The sequence below is a fragment of the Cotesia typhae genome, unplaced genomic scaffold (genome assembly GCF_013202065.1).
Source record: "Cotesia typhae breed Kobodo isofemale line unplaced genomic scaffold, CoteBio_Ctyphae contig_23, whole genome shotgun sequence".
Taxonomy (NCBI): Eukaryota; Metazoa; Arthropoda; class Insecta; order Hymenoptera; family Braconidae; genus Cotesia; species Cotesia typhae.
Window position 1 is genome coordinate 570,459 of NW_027423729.1, and position 19,462 is coordinate 589,920.

Sequence of the window (19,462 nt, forward strand, 5' to 3'; positions counted from 1 at the left end):
ATTGAGTTAATATGTATGTAATAATATAATGGATATATGTATGTATGCATATAGAAAAGATCGTTTTATCAATTAGAAATTAATTTTTACCGGGAATACCTAACGAGTAACAAGTACTCTACTCTCTTGTTAATTTATTTATTAGTCGTTGTTTGATTTATTTATGACATATACTGGTTCTAAAGAAATACCAGATATTGATAAGAACAGCATTTTTTGACACAAATAAATTATAATTTTTAAAAATTCAAATGTGTATGATAATTGTATGTAAATGTTATTATTTTTTCTAATGGAACCCGCAAATATTGATAAGTGTAAATATTTTTCAGCACAAACAATTTTTAATTAAAAAAATTAAATCTGAAAATTTTTTAATAATTTAATTCGCTGAAAAAAAAAAATTGTTATTACCAACAATAAAAAATATAGCTATAAATAAAATTTAAAACCCCATTAGTATAAACTTTTTGCAATATTTTTTTAATGATACTTAACTTAATTTATTTGGTAATTCCATAAAAAATTACAGAAAATTGTAAGTCGGTTGCTAACTTCAGTATAATTTATATAAATAATCTGATCGTTTTGAAATGGTATATAGTTTTTTTGTTAATTAAGTACATCTTTGAGGTAACAGTGAAACACCTGTGTGTACTTATATGGCGTTGTCACGAAATTAGTACGCGGGTTTTAAATGAATTTTTATGTAGGTACTGTGGTATTGTATATATATGCCGTGTTTTACGGAGAAAATAAAAATGAAAATTAAAGGCGATACTAATTTAGTTTTTAAATTATATATGCCCGGATTAATACATTACGAAATCACTCGTTTTTATTTATTTGTTTTATTATGTGGTTTTTGGTAATTAAAGTATGAGGGAAATGCATAAGGAAATCAAGAGGCTATTTTATTCTCCGTAAAAAACCGAAAATTTTTTTACTAAACTCAAAAATAAAAGCTCAATTTACCTTCCAAAACATATACTATTTATTTTAGAAGAGTACATCGACTTTTATAGGCGTTAAAAAAGTGTATTATTAAATAATTTTTTTTTTTTTAATTGAATTAAATTTATAATAATTATAGTTACGAATTATGATGAATAATTCGAAGGATCTTTGAAGATGATTTTGTAAGTTATGTATTTTACTATAATTTTTATTATAATTGCTGTTGTGCAATAATTGAAAAGGTTTTATTAGTATGCTTTCATATATAATATTTGTATTATGTCCTTATTTTATTTGTGTTTTTTAGTGGCTCTAGACTTCATGGCTGAATAAACTTAATTATCTGTCTGTCTAACTATCTGTATGTAGTAAATACGATTGTAGACATATTTATTTTAGTATCTCTTTTCTAACAATAAATTAAGTACCTATTCAATACAAAAAAATAAAAAATTAATTTTTTTTAATGTTCAGAATTAGAATTATCAACTAATTAAAGTTTAAAATTTTTAACGCAATTTTAAAAACTAAAAATAGCTCAATAACGTAAAAAAAAAAAAATTATATTAACCATTTTTTTAAAAGAATTATAAATTTTTTATGGATAAATATTTTATTATAAACAATTCTCAATTCTCATCTAATTTTAAATACTTCTCAATAGTTTTCATTTACAAGCCAAAGTATACCATAATAATTTTTATCATTTTACTTATCATAAAATAAACTTAGAAAAAAAAATTCAGACGCCAAAAAACTTAAATAGCAAAAGTGATATCATTTGTTTTTTATCAAGCCAATAAAAATTTTTTATGGTCGATGGTATATTTTGCTATTAATTCTATAAGTAAAACAATTATAAAAAAAATTGATAGTCAAATTTTTTACAGCGAAATCAAATATAAGTGGAGCCATATACTTGTGCGTAATCGTTTTTTTATATTAAGAAGACGATAATGGTATAGACAAACTAATTATAAACGGTCGAAATGAGAGCTTTAAATCGAAATAAATTTTTTTTTAAAATACATATTCAGTAAATTCAAATAATTTACAGCTTTTATTTATAAAGTTCACTTGAACCAATAAAATTGTAAGTAGCAAAGTTGTTTTAGAGCAAAAAGAAATTTTCTTGGCTCAAAAAAATTTTACGTTATTCAAAATGAATTTTTTTAAATTCAAGTTATTGGAGTAAGTTGAACATTGAAATATTTACGATCGCACAATACGATACTTTTTAAAATTTAAAAACAATACGTATAATAATAACTAAAATGATACTATAAAGTTGATAAAATAAGACAGACCTAGTTAATAGCGGTAAATTTAATGTAGGAAGTAAAATGAGCTCAAGTTAAGAGTTAAGTTAGGAGTAAATTTTATAAAATAGCAAATAGCAATTGCCAATAGAGTGAGACAACCCGTATCTGTATGGTGAGAGTTTGTGATTTTAAAATGAGTTAAGTATATGAATATATATGTATATGAGCATTGAGTATATACCATCCAATATAGTTTGTTATTATATTATTATATTATCTATATACATAAATATAAAATAAAACTATACCGAGCGGTGGATTATGGAGTCGGATTTACCGAGCGTTAGGCATTAGATATGTGAGCATTATACAAGACAATAATAATTGAGTGTGTAGTTAATATAAGTATAATAATAACTGAAAAAAAATCTTGTTGGCTTTCTTGTATCAATTTATATTATGAATTTTCTTATTAACAAAAAATAAAATCCCGCATTAGTAAAAAGTAAAACTAACCAACTAACTAACTAGCTACCAACAAACTTGTACGACAGAAAATGTTAGCATGAGAAATAGCAACAACAACAGCAATAGCAACAATAACTAAACAACAAGATCGCGGTCGTCGCCGTCATCGTCGTCGTCGTCGTCGTCGTCGTCGTCCGAAAGTGGAATTCTTGGCATCAACGTGGCGCCACTCTCAGCGTCGAATGCTCTCTCTTCTGTCTCGGATATCCGACGGCAGATCATTTTTCTTTGGAGAAACGGCGCCTTGCATTGCATTTCGCATCTCCTACATCTTTTAGCAGTATGACCGGATAAAAAGAGAAAGATAAAGTTGTTAAAACTAATTTTTTTTAAAAACCCTTATGCATATACATAGCACATGTACGTAGCATGAGACACAAGATTCGGAGAGAGAGAAAGAAGGAGATTATAATACAAACTAAAGTAAATTTACTCTGTGGTACTCTACTCTGGTTTTCCGTTACATTCACCGTGAACCAACAACCAACTTTGTTACCAACTATGTTATGTTGTTATATATTACATTGCCAAGTGAGAAAGAAAATGAGAGACCTCGTACTTGACGTTCATTTCAGTAAACTTGATTGCTCTGATTAAACTACCGACATATTATATTCATTTGCTGATCTTATCGGTTTTCATTCCAGCTCACAAATTCCAGTTTGATAATACAATAAATAGGTCAGAAGTTTTATGGATAATATGAGAGCTGATAAAAAATATCTTTGTTTGGTAACTGGCATTATTCGATTCAGTATTTTTAGTCAATAACGAAAATACTCTGTTTTTAAACGAGGCTTTCATGGTTCAAAAAAAATTATCATTATTGCAATTTTTATTTCTTTAAAATTCATTGAAATACTCTTACCGGAAATGTTTTAACAGAAAATCATTTTAATAATAAGAATTTTACAACAATGCAACATTTAATTAAACGAAATAATGAATAAGAAACTTTCTAAGGCATTTGAATGAAAAACATTTTACGACTCTACTTAGCACATTCGAAAAATTATGCATTTCGTTACTATTGTTTAAACTTTTTAAATTTAAGAAAAATTACGCTACACTAATTAACTTCAACCATTACAAATATAAAAAACAAACAAATATTAAATTCTATAATTATCTGACATATTTATAATTTTCAAATTATCGAGTGAAATCAAAACAACTTTCTTTAAAAATGTTTTCAAATTTTTTTTTTTTTTTTTGAAGTAATTCCACTTTATTAAATGGATTTTCAAAATATCTTTCACTAATAGCTCAAGCTTTAAATAAATTAATACCCTAAGATTTGGCTTCAGTGCATATATATGATCTAGAAGTTACTCCAAAATTATTTCTAAAAAATTTTGACTCAATAAATTTATAAATAATCAATTGAAATAATTTTTTTTTGTAAAAATATTGAATAAATTACTCAAACAATGATATCAACTACAATATGAGGATTCGAACCCTCTACTGTAGACTTTTCAAGCCTACGCGCTATCATCTAGCTTGAAACCGTTAGAAGGAATCGGATCAATCTTGTATAACAACAAATTTTGAATACAAAACAAAAATTAAAAAAAAAACGAATGATTTAAACATTCGTCATCATTATTTCGAAGTTTTTTCTTATTAAAACTTTAATGACTAAGTATTTAAGAAAATATTCAACTCTTCCTTTTAAAATAAGCGATAAGAGTAGCAATTTTACAAACATTTAATTAAAGAGATTTAAAAAGTAAAAAAAAAAAAACTAAAAGTAGTTGTTGGTAATTTAATGAAAATCGACGTTGAGAATAAAAGTCCAAGCAGAGTAAAGTCGTGAAGTCGTGAAGATTGAAAGGGAGTAAAAAATTTAAAAAGGATAGTCGCATGACCGTATAACTATCTCGTAGGGGGTTCGCGGATAAAAGTCATTGGATCTTCTTTACTTAATCTTATTTTTTTTGTTCTAACTAAACCACATTTACGTTGAGTTAGTTTTTACAGAGCATGCCGGAATAAAGAACACGCCAGAATCTCCTCACATATTATATATATGATACGGCAGCTTTTACCCCATACTTAGAGAAACTACTCGACTAGGCCATATATACAGACTCAATAAGAGAAGACATATATGTATACATAGTAAAGTAGAAGTGTAAAAGTATCGTATCAGGGCTTGGCAATAGGCAGCTGTGTTGAGAGAACATAAACCGGTCGTCCGGATGAACCAGAAGTAATATATTATAATATGTAGGAAGAAGTAAAAATAAAAAAGAGAGCAACTACTCGGTTGATGTAGCAGCTGATCGTCTTTATGTTACTAATATACAATACACACGTGCGGCACGTGGCCGACTCACAACATACAACATAACAACTACAACTCATCCTACGTATTCACACACGTTAATAAAACACAACACTAGTTCTCTTGTCTGCAGTCAAGTCTGTCTTATATTATCCTTATGTATATCATTTATAATTTATAATTTGTAATCTAATTCAAATACCGGTACAGTGCAATCTTTCTATCATTAGATTACTCCAATCGGGCATAGGATTTATATAAGTTTATTAGATCAAGATTCGAGTCTTCATTTTGGTGCTTTATCTTTGAAAGATTTATATTAAAAATTATAATCAAGATTAAAAAATATTTTTTAAAAGTTATTTATTTAAAAAAAAAAAAAAAAAAATATTTTGCTTACTCTCAATAAGTCGTTTTTTCGGGAATTTTTTTCTGTAAAATGAATGCATTAGCCAATTAGCTTGTTTATTCAGCTTCACTTGGTTCGTTTAGCCTCTATGAGCATTTTTTACATCAGAGATATCCGATTTCAAATGAAAAAGGATCCTTGTGTCTTGAATCAACTAATAAGAAAACAGTTAGCCTTCATTTGACCCACGGCACCACATAAACGTCCTTAGAGAAATAATAAAAAAATTATGATATTGTGTCATAAATACATCTTGATTATTTCTTTAATACTCGTCACGGTCAAATTTGCTTGTGAAAATCATTAACACCAAAGAAAGTAGGCAGACGAATAATCAATAGAGTTTGTGGGTAATAATAATTATTGATAAATATTTATATTCTAGATTTAGATACACGGGGGAAATTTTAACGACCTCAAAATTTTATTTTGACTATTTTTAACTTCAGAACTATTCAATTTAAAAAAGTTTCTTTATACAAAACTTGGTTCGAAATTTTCATTTTGGCAAAAGAAAAAAAAATTCCAACAGAGTACTTAAAAATAAACATCAAGGACTCAAATTTCAATAAAGAAAAAAATTAAATGTCTGTACAAGAGATTTCTCAATGTTCTCCCGTGAAAGAAAAGAAGAAATAAAATAAAATAATTTTCGAAAGACTGATAAAAGTTAAAACTCGATACGAGTCCAGACGACGGAAACAAGATTGAGACTGTGACCCGAACCCCAACCCCAGTCTCGACTCTGAATCCCCATTTTTTTTTTTTTTTTTTTTTTTTTTTTTTTGTTTAAAATGATTTCTCATTTCTTCTCTCCTCGCTACTTATAATACACAACAAGATAAACTGACGCCGTAATTTCAGACACGGGGGATGTGTTGATCATATCCGATTGACGGCTTGAATGGATGCGATGTTATTATTGTACACAAATAAAGAAAACAAAATTATTTATTGCAGCGTAAGCACGCCGGTAAATAATTTATAATCAATACTTATGTACGTTTTATGATATACGTGTAAAAATATGAAACTGAATCTTTTCCACTTATGCTGTATGGTTCGAGTGTACATATACATATATATATATATATATATATATATATATATATATATATATATATATATATATATATATATATATATATATATATATATGGACTGTAAATTGTTTAAAATGATTTACAGGGTCAGATGTTGTACCGGGTTTACGTTAAAAATGCTGTTACGCCATTGGTAGGCTTATGAGAATTAGTATGTTGTATGTTGTATATTTATGTGAGTGAGTGTCTTGTATGTTGTATGTTTATGTATGTAACATAAGCGAGTAAGAGAAATATAGGAGTCAACGCAAAGGAAAGCGCGTGGGAGGCATCCTCGACGTTAATACGTTGGACCTGTGCTTTGTATGGGATTCTTGTTCTCAATCTTAAGCATGAACGAACAGAGTTAACTTTAGTATAGTACAATTTCTTCCATTATATAGCCACATATATGAGTATGTAAATATGTGTATGGTTGAAACTGAAACATAATAAAGATAAAAAGGCGAGTGATATTATAATGGGGCACAGAAGTGTCCAATAGAGGTTGATGGATTCAATGAGGCTGGAGAAAATAAAATTGAAGAGCAAACCGGATTTCAAGAGCGACATGTTCACATGTTATGTCTTAAGTCCACGGTATTTTACTTAACTTGCGAGTATCGTTGTTCTAACTCACCGGGATAATTTACCTTTTACCTTATATGTTATATGGTTATAATGTAATAAAAGAAATTAAAAAGAATAGCTAATGTACCGACTTTGAAAATTTAACCATTAAATCTTAAAGCTTGCTCTTGAATGTCCGACACAACAAAATGGAGACAAGTTTATGAAATGGCTGCCAGTTTCTGGGAATAGAGGGTCTGTGACGTTACCGACGCTCATAAAATTAATAAGTTATTGCCCTGGGGGTCAGCATCGCTTCAGTTACGGAGTTCTTTGAAACACAAAGGGTAAAAGTAAATCAAATAACGTTTCTCGAGGTTTTATTGTATACTTTCAGTTGAAGATGAAGCATTTTTGTTTAATATTTTCGTTCTAACTTCATTCAAATTCGGTTCATTGTAATAATCTGGAGGCTGATGACGATAACAATGCGTATTATATTTTTCTACAGACCTACATACAGAAACTTCTAATAATATTTTTAAATGCTACTCGACTATTTAAGACGATAATTTTTTCGGGAGTTGTGTCACGAGGACAAATAATCTTAGAATCAAAAGAGATCATTTACACGGAGAGAAATGGATGTCGTTTAACACAATGTTAGTATGGTCTCCAGACCCATACCAAAATAGTATGTGTAATATTACAATTCAGTATTGTACCGAGTCCCATAAGTATGGCGTTATTTACTATGTAGTATAGTAATGGTGGTATTGTGTTTTTCACACGTATGTATAGCAGGCTTTGCAAGACAGTATGGTCTTGAGACCCATACTACATTGCAGATGACGCAATGGTACTAGTGGTTCCCGCTATAATTTGTGGCGTGTTAAGCAATTATACTATTGTCTTACCGCCAAAACTATATAGTTCTAGTTACCATTCATAACCGATAAATAAAATTTCTAGAAAGTTTGATAACAAAAAATAGTTAAGTTGACCTAAAGTGAAGTAAAAATTGTAGTGAATCAAAACAATACAAATTAAAAAATAATAATTTTTATCTTCGATTGTTCTCAATCCGTAAGTATTTACATTAGATAATATATAACCAAAAAATTATAAACTTATATAAATTATTTAATTTTAACCAAACTAACCTAAAATTGAAATATTTTTATTTTAGATTGTTTTTTATTGATTATGGAAGGCGACCAATTATTGCAACGTAAGTTTGATGCTACGGCGTTATTTTCTTTTTTTTTATAACCTTGCTTTCTATTATTGTGATTGTTATATGATGATTATTAATGCCATTGATCAATGTATTACCTATAAATTTAATAATGATAATAAATTCAAAAACATATTTACAATCAAGACGCACTAATATAAAATTGGAAGACAAAATTTTTTTAACTTCTTGATGACTATAAATGTAATAATTGTATTAAATGAAATAATTGTAATATTATATGTAATAATTGTATTAAAAACTTAAAAATTCACTTAACTTTTAATACCAGCTCAAAATGTTAGAGGTAAAAGAAAAATTGAAAAGTATACATAAATTGGATATGACTTCTTTTGAATTTATTGTCATTAATAATGTATTTTTCTACATTTCATTTTATTATTTCGCACGTATACGTACACATATAATTTTAATTTTAATTTTTATTTTATTTATACCCAGCTGTCCAAGTTACGCTCATGACGCCAAATATTAGTTTATCTAATATTTTATCTGATCCTTCTGTCGGCCTAATTAACCTTTCAGCAATAACATTTTATGACCCAAATGAAATATTAAAAAATTATTTGAGTCGGGATTTTGAAGGGTTAGCTATTTTAAGTTCTTTTCAGAACAACCCTCAAAAAATTCTTCCTGACGATATGAGAACTTTATTAGTAAAAAGGTCATTGATCGCGAAGTTAATGTTGCATTACGAAAAATAAATTTTGAAGTTGGGAAGTATCAATTAGAAAAATTTGTGTAGGTTTGAAAAAAAAAAATTATTAAATATTAGTGTTCTCTTAAAAAAAAATAATAATATTTTCCTATTAATTTTTTAATTTTCTTCCTCACAGCTTTACTGCTTATTAATCAATTAACCATGCACTGCGTAAGCTTTCTTTTATATGATTTCATACGTCTCTTAATTTGTTCTATTAACGCACTTAAAAATAATGACAGAAAGTACTAACATTTGATTTTAATTATGAAAGTATAAAAATATTTTTATTTACAAATATACAATTCTTTTAACTATAAAATTGATAAAGTTAGATTCATAAAATTAGCTGAAGAAATTGAAGAACAGTTTCACGAAGAAGCAGGACTTTATTACACACCTTTTTGCCAAGAGAATGATGTAAGAATCAATGCTAGTGGCAAACTGTGGGAACGCTACAATCTCGTTAAAAAATTTCTGCGAGATGGCAGAATTTTAAAATCCACACCTCAACGAGAAAAAATTAGCAAAACCTCTTCCCTTCCAGCAGATGGTATTTATTATCATTTACTTATTTATATACTCTTCAAAATAATAAACTAATATACTAACTTTATTCTTCTATACATGACTGTAGAGACAATCATTGAAAAACTTAAGTGGCTTGAAACAAACTTTCAACCTTTTGATCAAGTCGAGCAATACTGGATTGATACTTTTGATGAACGGCGAAACTCTTTAATTCAGCAAAAGGATAAAAATGAGTCAGTTTATTCGAAATTTGAGTGCCTGAAAAACGAGAACGCTGTAACTCTGGTAATAGATGCAACAGTTCTTTCTTCTGCTTAAGATAAAATGGTCGCTACGATAATTTTTTGATTTTAATTTTAAACAATTGTAGATTCATCTTGATTTTAAAAAAATTCTACCGAGTGCATCAGATGAACACATCGAAGAGTATTGGCCATATTTATGTCGATTTATTAGAGAATACTCGAAAATTGATGAACAACTTTACTCCAATGCAGTAGCTCAAAATTTAATTTCATTGCTTGCTGAAGAGCCTGATGGTAATTTAAAATAATGTTTATTTAAATTAATATAAATCGTATCATTTTAATTTATTTACTAATCATGATTGACATTTACTAATATTTAGTTCTTTTTAGATAACAATGGAGTTTTAATATTATTATTATTAGCTCACATGCTTAAAAGCACGAGTATTAAGCCAGCTGCCCCAAAAAATCTGGTAAAAAGAGGAAAAATTTGTCTGGAGATACTCCACCTCAGAAAAAAATGATAAAAGTGAGCAGCTGAAGGAACCTGACTTTGTGAATGATTTTTAGCAATTGTGAAGGTAAATATTACTTTTACTCACCTATATCTGTATTAATTTTCTTCGATTTCATATGTAATTTAAATTCAAGATTGACTCGCAAATTAACGAACGAGTCGAAGAAAAAAAAAGAGTCGCTGCACAACAAAAGAAAACTGTTCAGCCGTACATGCTGTTTGTTGGAGGGCCTGAAAAGTGCACCAGTTTTTATGTCATTATAGATGACTATAAGTACAAGGTCGATAATCCTCTGAATGCTTTGAAATTGAATTTTGAACTTTTTTTTCTTCGGAAATTACGAATTTCCGGAGTCATGCTACAATATCTGGATATTCATCCAGAAATTTTTATTCAAGACATCGACTGTTGGCAACAAATACCCAGTAAAAATAAAAAAAATGACCGGATTCATCAAGTATAACATGAAGATTAAACTTTAAATATTTTAAGCATCTTACTTAGTTTTTAATAACAGTTAAAGTTGAAGTGATAGTGTTACGATATAATTAAAATAAGATATTCTATTATATTTATTTTAAACGATTGAAGATCGTGATTCAATAATATAAAGTAATTTATAATTTATAACATAATAATAATTTATAGTTAACCATTAATTATATTAAATTGTGATACTGAATCATTTAAATATGACTTCATTTAAAAGATATGAACACTTTTTTAATTTACCACTTTTAAGCGATAATATGACAGAACAATCATTATCATTTATTTCCAACCTATATAATTATAACGATTTATCTCGTGCTCGTGTACAAAACATCATTGATAGCTGTTCTAACTTCGTCAAAAATTCACCTCTAAACACATTTATAACAGGATTAATACAACGCTTAGAAGACTTGGGTGAAAGATCAGAAAATTTATATGATTTTCGTGAAACTCAAGATGTTTTGAGTAATCCTTTCAAAGATTTAACTAGTGAATTTAAAAGATTAGAAGCTTTTAAAAGTAATGGTACGTACGTTCCTCCTCAAAAAATAAAAATTGGAGAAAGAGAAGACTACCGGAATAGTGAAGGCGTCACGAATCGTGTGAAAATTCCAGTCACGATTGAGTATATTTCAATAACTGTAACATTGAAGAATTTTTTGGAATTGCCAAATATTTTTGAAAGTATCCAAGATTATATGGGTAGTTTATCAGATGAATCTAATATACTTCAAAATGTTTTACAAGGCCAGCTATGGAAAGAAAAAAAAAAATCTTTTGGCGATAAATTGGTGTTACCATTGGTATTGTATCATGATGACTATGAAACAAATAATCCCTTAGGAAGCCATAGAGGCCTGGCAAAAACGGGTGCAGTTTATATAAATATCCCTTGCTTGCCCCCCAATCTTCAATCTAAGTTGGAAAATATTTTTGTTACATTACTTTTCAATTCTCTGGATGAAAAAGACTTCAGTTATCAAATTATTTTACATAAATTACTAGAAGAATTAAAAGAACTTCAGACTACTGGATTAATATTATTTGAAAAAACTCCATCGGAAAAAACCATTTTTTTTTCATTACTCACTGTTGTTGGTGATAATCTGGCTATGAATGCTATTCATGGTTTTATTTGCAGTTTTTCTGGTAATTATTGCTGTAGATTCTGCTTAATTGATCGAAGTCAGATAAAAGATACCTATCAAATTGATGAGTCTTTACTTAGGACACAAAGTCAGTATGAATTTCAAATAGAGACCAAAAAATTTGATTCAACTGGTATCAAAAGTTCAAGCTGCTTCAATTACTTACCAGGATACAATGTGATCGACTCTATGTGTGTCGACGTTATGCATGACATTCTCGAAGGAGTTTGTCAATATGACTTAGGCAAAATATTTAATAATTTCATTTTTAAAAAAAAATATTTTTTGATTTGAATACGCTAAATAACAGAGTACGGGGATTTGATTATGGTCTTCAGCAGAAATGTTATGTCTCATTAGAAATATAAATCTGATATTAGGAGATTTAATTCCTACGAATGATGAACATTGGGACCTTATCATTTTACTGAAAAAAATTGTTGACATAACAACAGCTAAGGCCCTTCATAAAAATACAATTACATATTTTAGAGTACTTGTTTCTGAGTATATAAAAAAACTTTTGGCATTATTTCCAAGCTCTCTTAAATTTAAGCACCACGTGTTGACTCATTATCCCGATTTATTTTTCAAATTTGGACCTATTGGGAACATGGAGTGCTCCATCTATGAAAGGCTTCATAGACATGGGAAAATTACATCCTATAACGCCATAAGTCGTGTCAATATCTGTCATACTGTAGCTGTAAAGAATCAACTGAAATTCAGCAATTTACTCCGAAATTCTAAGAGGCAAATCGAATCTTTTACTACCGCTCCACTGTCTAAAATTTTAAACATCGAAACGGATTCTAATTATCGATTATTTGCACACTGTCTTCCTGCTGGAGTAATAAATGTTTGTTCAACGTCGTCTATAAAGTATATGGGCCAGGAATTGATGAAAAATACAGTATTGATGATGCCCGCTGAAAACGGACCATTATTTTATTATATATATAAAATTTTTTTGGAACAAATTAAAAAATTAATTTTGGTCGTTACATGTATTGATGAATATATTTTTGATGAACACTTTCAAGGATATGAAATTAGTATGAATCATAAAAACTGGTCCTGTTTATTTTACTCAGACTTAAAATTTTGTACGTTGACAAGGTGTGTAACAGCTGGAAATGGAAAAATTTACATTCCTAAACGCTGGATATAAACTATCATAATTAAATCGTGTATAGTAATAATATGAAAAAAAAATAAAATAACAGATAAAAAAAAATTTTTTAAATAATTTCTTTCATACTTTTTATAAGACAGACATAAATTCTTGTCATGTTTGTTTTCATTTTGCTTTAATAAAACCAATTCATATCAAAGTAGAAATCAAAAAAAAAAAAAAAAAAACAATCATGTTATGAAATAATTAATATCATTTACATAATATAGTTCGGACATAACCTACTGTTGCAATTCAATAAACATTGTTGTTACTCCAATGCTGTTATAGCTAATATCGCAATATTGGCTAGGTCTACCTGCCATAAGAATTGTACATACGACAAGCCAGTATGGGCCTGAAGGCCATACTAGCATTGCGGCGTCCGCGATAACTATTGCCGATGTTACCATTCCCGCAATGGTCGAATCATCTATGTCTACAATTTCATAATGGATAAAAATCTTCGATACCATACTGTATGGCGTTCTCGCCTATACTGGTATGGTGGTATCCACCATCCATTTCTCTCCGTGTACATACTGTAGACTTTGATGTAAAAAGTGTCTTTTGTCCTAAAACTCTTCGAATATTCGTAGAAAGTTTCTATTCTTTAAATTATATCAGAAAAAATTATATTCGATTTTATCTAAAAACTTTCGAGTAAAAAAAAAAAAAAAAAAATTGACTAGATTTAAGAAAAGAAATTTTTTCAAAAGACGTAAGTTATTTTGGAGTACGAAAAAATTTTCTTGGGGCAATAAAATTATTTCTCCTACGATGAATTATTTTTTGTATTTTTATTCACTTATTAATTTACGAAATTAGTGCGGTTAAAGTGAGTAAAGAAAGCGAAATGTTAACATCAAGTTCCAAGTCAACGGTCTTTTACTTAATGTAATATCGCCTTCTAACTCAACCACCAAGATAATTTACATTCTACCTTATATGTTTATAATTTATAATATAATAAAACAAGTTAAGAAGCTCACGTACTAACTCTGAACATAAAAGTTGTAAGACTTGCTCTTGGTTTCATTTGGTATTGACCTAAGTTTTTTATTTAGTTAGTATTTTCTATTTCTATTTATATTGTTATTGCACTTGTGTGGGTTATGGGTATGTGAAAAGTTAACTTTTGATTCAAGTCATACAGCGAACAGTAAGTTACGGTTTACGGTACGCCAGACTACTCACGGAATAAAATAGTATACTAATACCTAATTCTGTGTGGTGTAAGACAAGACAAAAAGAAAAGAAAAAAAAAAGTAGAGGATGAGCATGAGACTAAGCCAGTTGAGATAGAGAGTAAGGTCTAAAGGCTACCTGTAATTGACAGTGGAATGTCGAGGCGACATAAGACATAACATTACTATACATTAGTGTCTCAGACACTACACCAGTATCTTCTTTTTTTATTTTGTTGGGCTATCTATTGGTCTCCACTTCCACTCTATCTATACTAGATGTGAGTACTTATATTTATATTATACTGGTATGGTACGGATACTGGGCTGGGATCTGTGGTCCGCACTCTGTAACTTTACTACATTAAATCTAAGTGCGTGGGCGTACATACAAAGATACGATGAACTTTCCTGTCAATGTACGTTCTGGTGGTCTTGCTCGTCCAGGACGATATGATGCCACAGACAACTCTGATGATAACACTGCCATCATATCCAGGACCTCCGGTTTAGGTCATTTCTCTTTAACATTTTATGCATTACACTTTATTATTATTTTTTTTTATCATTATCGGTGTTAATGTCATAGTTATCGTTGTTCTCTACAGCAATAAAAAGAAATTAGTAACAAGTTAAATAAAAAAGAACATTAAGATTTGTCGGTAAGTGTGACTTTATCAATAAATTTAAATGGTTGTATGTATTGTCTATCTGTTATCAAACGTCAACTATTTTCTTATTCTTACTCACTTTCATTAAACAAATTACAAGTAATCGTGAGAAAATTACGATAATAACATCTTGCAATGGCTAGTTTAGCTTATGCATCATGTTTACTATATTTATTTTATTTTCAATTTTTTTCTGATTTAATGAGAAAACTTTGTTGATATGAATATTGTTATTACATAGTTTGTCTGTAAGAGTCTTTAGTATTTTTTTTAAGAATCATTTATTAGAGGAAATTAATGTAGGGTAAAAAAAATTTTTATTAAAAATATACCGACTGTTGACTGAATTTTTAAGATTTTTTTCGGGCCCATATCTTTGAAGATCAAGAGGGACACTTTTAAATATCTAGCCACGATATTTACCTCGTTGAATCTACGGAAATAATTTTTAAAAAATATATATCAATAATCTATGGATCAAGAACTCATATTATTTGATCCTCATATTATAAATACTAAAATTCTTTTATGTATATATTTTTTTTTCTCTGAATAAAAAATTACACTAAGGCTTGTGAAAATTTACATCAAAATAATTTCAAGTCATTAAAAAAAAAAAAATTTGTTGTAAATTTTTTAATTAATTAATTATTTGTCCATTTTTTCGACTTTTTACAATCTCAAATATATTTTTTAAAACAATTTTTGTAATTGTTGTTGTTGTGGTTTGTTGTATAGCTCGCATGATATTATTTATGGATTTATATAAAATGAATATGAATAGGGTAGTGCAGAGAGTATATATTATACTTTAGCCACATGATGTGAGATACATCTTGCATGAGATGACGCACATATGAATGTGCATATATAATAGCTACTGTAGAATTCATTCCTGCCATGCCACAGCACACCACCCATCAGTAGTACCAAGTCCGCAGTATCCAGTACCACCGTACAAAACAACATACAACATACAACGTCCAACACACAGCATACAGCATACACGTTATATTATCCACTATCCTTGTAGCGATGCTGCATCCGGCAGACCCGGGTATTTTTTTTTTTCGCGCCCTTTTTATCACCGACTCTTGAGAATCGCTCAAGTGCTTTTGCAATACTTGTTTATTAATGTGCTACTGATTTTATTTTAGCTTTTTTTAGAGTCATAAAGACGTCATACGTCGTTTGCTTTTTTAATCTATGAATAATTGTCTAAATTCCAGACCCAAGCCCTTACTCTTAATCTGACTCTTTCTCTTTCTTCAATTTTATTTTAGAAATTTATAGTTATCATTACATGTTACGCTTCTTTTTCTTGTTAAACCGTTTAAGCTATCGATAATGTAATTAGCTTTAAATATTTTTAACATTCCTATTATATCAAGTTGAGATTACATTTCTACTGTAAATTATTTATTCAAGATTAGAAGTAATGAGAATTTTTAAAAATAAGTCAACATTGCACGCCTCAAATAAATAAACAAAAAATGTTACAACTTTCATTTTAGACAAAGCTAACAAGTATAACATGGAAATGTTTGAGGCTTCGCCTAATTTTTTTAAAGAATAATTTACACGTTGGCGAAATTGATAGTCAAGGAGGTCTAATCGCTGTCGATGTTCAACAAAAAGATTAGATAATAATAAATTTAGTTTTTTATTATGCTTAAAATTGTAATTTATCTTACTGGGTTTGATTTTACTCAATATCAAATTTTTATAAATTTTTTGTTTAAAATAAAAGTTACAATTTGTACAAGTTTTATCAAAAAATTGCAAGTTAATTAATCGTCCGAGTGTTTGATACGAAATCAATCAAGTTTTATGTGTTTTTCAAAATGTTTTATATTTAAATGTTGAATTTCTTCAATTCCATTTATCAAGAATTGGATATTAAATTTAATTTGAGTCATCTAAAGCGTGGAGATTTTAATTAACTAGAGTAAACATTCGTTGGTAAAACTGGGTCTAAGTTCACTGAAGGCTTAGTTGTTCTACCAACACACCCAGAGATAAGTAATTAATCATCTCTGAACATGATTCCTACAGTTTTCCTCGAAATACATCAATATTGTAATAAAAAAATGAAAATTGTTATTTCAGAGTTGAAATTTTTTTCTGCATCAATCTGGAAGCAATAACTGAATAATCGAGTCGATTCATTGAGTCTTTCGTGAGATGTCTTGTTTATGTTACGCACAATATACGACAGACGGACACCAGTGACAAGATGTATTTATGGCTTTTTAAACATAACCTTGAAACTTGCGGAAAGTATTCCGTCAAAAAATAAAAAAATTCTCAAAATAAAATTAATCAAAATTTTTTTTTGCACTAGTCTTCAAAATTAAAATTAATAATTTTAGTAACTATAAACTTTGTTGATTAATTTTTTTGGAATAAAAAAATTGAAATTTTTGACTTTTAATTAAACTCTCAGATTAAATTTTCTCGTCTAAATAATTTAAAAACAATATTCCAATATTCTGCATTGAATATTTTAAATGCATTAGATTTAACACAAGCGTCATTATAATAACGTGTCAGTGTAGTATAAAAACAGTAGAGTTGATTTAAGATAAGTGTACTCAATTAATATATATATGTATATGTAAGCTGCTCACAGAGTTCAATAATGAATGAGCTTGGTTGCGTTTGAGGCGTGCAATGTTATTTAAACGTCAACGGCAATCGCGTAAAACGTAAACTTATTACCTGAAAAAATATTAAAAATACATGCGAAATATAAATATTAATGAATAAATGTAAATAATTAATTTAAATCAGAATATTGTGGACCAAAATGATTTTATATTGTTAATTAATTTATTTATTTTAATTAAAATCAACTATAAGTACAATTTTTAAAAAATATTTTTTAGTTCTAATTTAATAAATTAAAAATGTCGGCTAACTTTATTATTATTTTATTTTCATTTTAGTCTACAATATTTTGATTTAAATTAATTATAGAAGAATTTAGAGGTAATTAGAGGAATAAATGTAAATATTAATAAAAAATATAATTACCGAAAAAGTCCTCCCATGAAACAGATCCATCTGAGTCGGTTCCAGTGTTTAAATTAGCTCCTGAAAGTTGTTCGTTATCCATTGTTCTTGTCAATTGTCCAGTACATTGACAATGTAAATTTATCCACTATTAAAACATAGCTCAACCTCAAATGTAACTCTCTCACACACAAAAGAGTTTAAATAATAAAATGTGTATACATTATTCACTCGGCTTTCAAGTACATTTTCATATTCGATGAAAAAAATAAACAAATGAATGAATGAATGACTGGCTGGCTTATAAAAAAGAAACAAATCTTTCTCTTGTATTTAAATTTAGAAATTTATATTTTTATTACACGTTACACAGCCAACATATAAAATAATATGGTAAATAGTTGTTTAAAGGAAACAGAGTGCCTACAGTCCGCGCAATGACAATTGAATGGACAAAACATGACATGCACGACATACGACGTTAACTTGTTAACCGCACGGGCGCGCAGAGTAAACTGAACAAAAAACCGAACACTCAACTGGGACTCGCGGCTCGTACTCGTAACTTCTATCGTATCGGATTATATCGACCCTCGGATATTGCTCTTCTGTTGCTCTTTACTCGCCGTCGACGCAACGACATAAAACTAACGACTAACTCGACACTACCACAAGCTCAGCTACTCTTATGCATAGTTATCAATCAAATAAATATATACTAATTAATTATACTTTAATTATTAATTATACCGTCATTTAAATTATCGTACATTGTGAATTACATTTGAAAATAGCAACATCTGTCAACTTCGGTGTTATAGAATTCAAAAATTTCCGCGCGAATTTTTAAATTATGAAATTAAAATTAGCTGACGTTTAACAATTTTAGATTTTTTTTTTTATCAATTAAATTAGAACAAAAAAAGTATTTTTACAAAATTACACGTGTAATTTTTATAGAAAAGTATTCAAAAATTTGTAATACACTAATTTAAGTGTAACAAAAAAACAGAAAAATATTTTAAATGTGTGCTAATTTCAAAACATAATTTTTCTTCAATATATTTTTCTTCTAAAAATTATTTAGACATCTGGTAACATTTACAGTTGGAAAAGGAAGTTATTGATATTTTAAGACGAGGTTTTCTAGGTATGAGTAAAAATTAAAAGGCAAAAAAAATAAAAGTGCCAACTTGACTGTTGGCTTACAACCGCAACGCGGTTAAAGTCTTGTATGTACACATCACAAATCAACAAACTTGTCTAGCAGGCATGGTTTTATTATTATTATTATATATAAAAAAAAAAAAAAAAAAGAAGAAGAAGCTAATGAGTTAATAAAAATGTAGATTTACTTTTTATGAAGATTGAGATGATAATTAAAACAGCAGACAGACATCTTTCATTTTTAAATATTGA

At 28.4% G+C, this 19,462-nt stretch overlaps 3 protein-coding genes across 3 annotated transcripts in view; 2 read left to right on the plus strand and 1 right to left on the minus strand.

Moving 5' to 3' along the window:
* Positions 1 to 18,901, minus strand: part of Gefmeso (Guanine nucleotide exchange factor in mesoderm) — a 32,509-nt gene extending 13,608 nt beyond the window's left edge. Inside the window, exon 1 of the mRNA XM_074239412.1 lies at positions 18,065 to 18,901. Coding sequence (XP_074095513.1) covers positions 18,065 to 18,146 — 82 coding nt within the window. The 5' untranslated portion in view covers positions 18,147 to 18,901. The remainder of the gene's footprint in view (positions 1 to 18,064) is intronic.
* Positions 6,568 to 10,280, plus strand: LOC141524820 (uncharacterized). Its single transcript, XM_074238920.1, has 5 exons — positions 6,568 to 8,184; positions 8,288 to 8,329; positions 9,406 to 9,609; positions 9,694 to 9,872; positions 9,958 to 10,280. The coding sequence occupies exons 2-5, from the start codon at positions 8,305 to 8,307 to the stop codon at positions 10,138 to 10,140; spliced, it is 591 nt and encodes a 196-aa protein (XP_074095021.1). The 5' UTR covers positions 6,568 to 8,184; positions 8,288 to 8,304; the 3' UTR covers positions 10,141 to 10,280.
* On the plus strand, positions 10,377 to 12,356 carry LOC141524941 (uncharacterized). The gene is made up of 3 exons (XM_074239128.1): positions 10,377 to 10,416; positions 10,487 to 12,240; positions 12,307 to 12,356. The coding sequence occupies exons 2-3, from the start codon at positions 11,046 to 11,048 to the stop codon at positions 12,354 to 12,356; spliced, it is 1,245 nt and encodes a 414-aa protein (XP_074095229.1). The 5' UTR covers positions 10,377 to 10,416; positions 10,487 to 11,045.
* Positions 18,902 to 19,462: the final 561 nt, after the last annotated feature.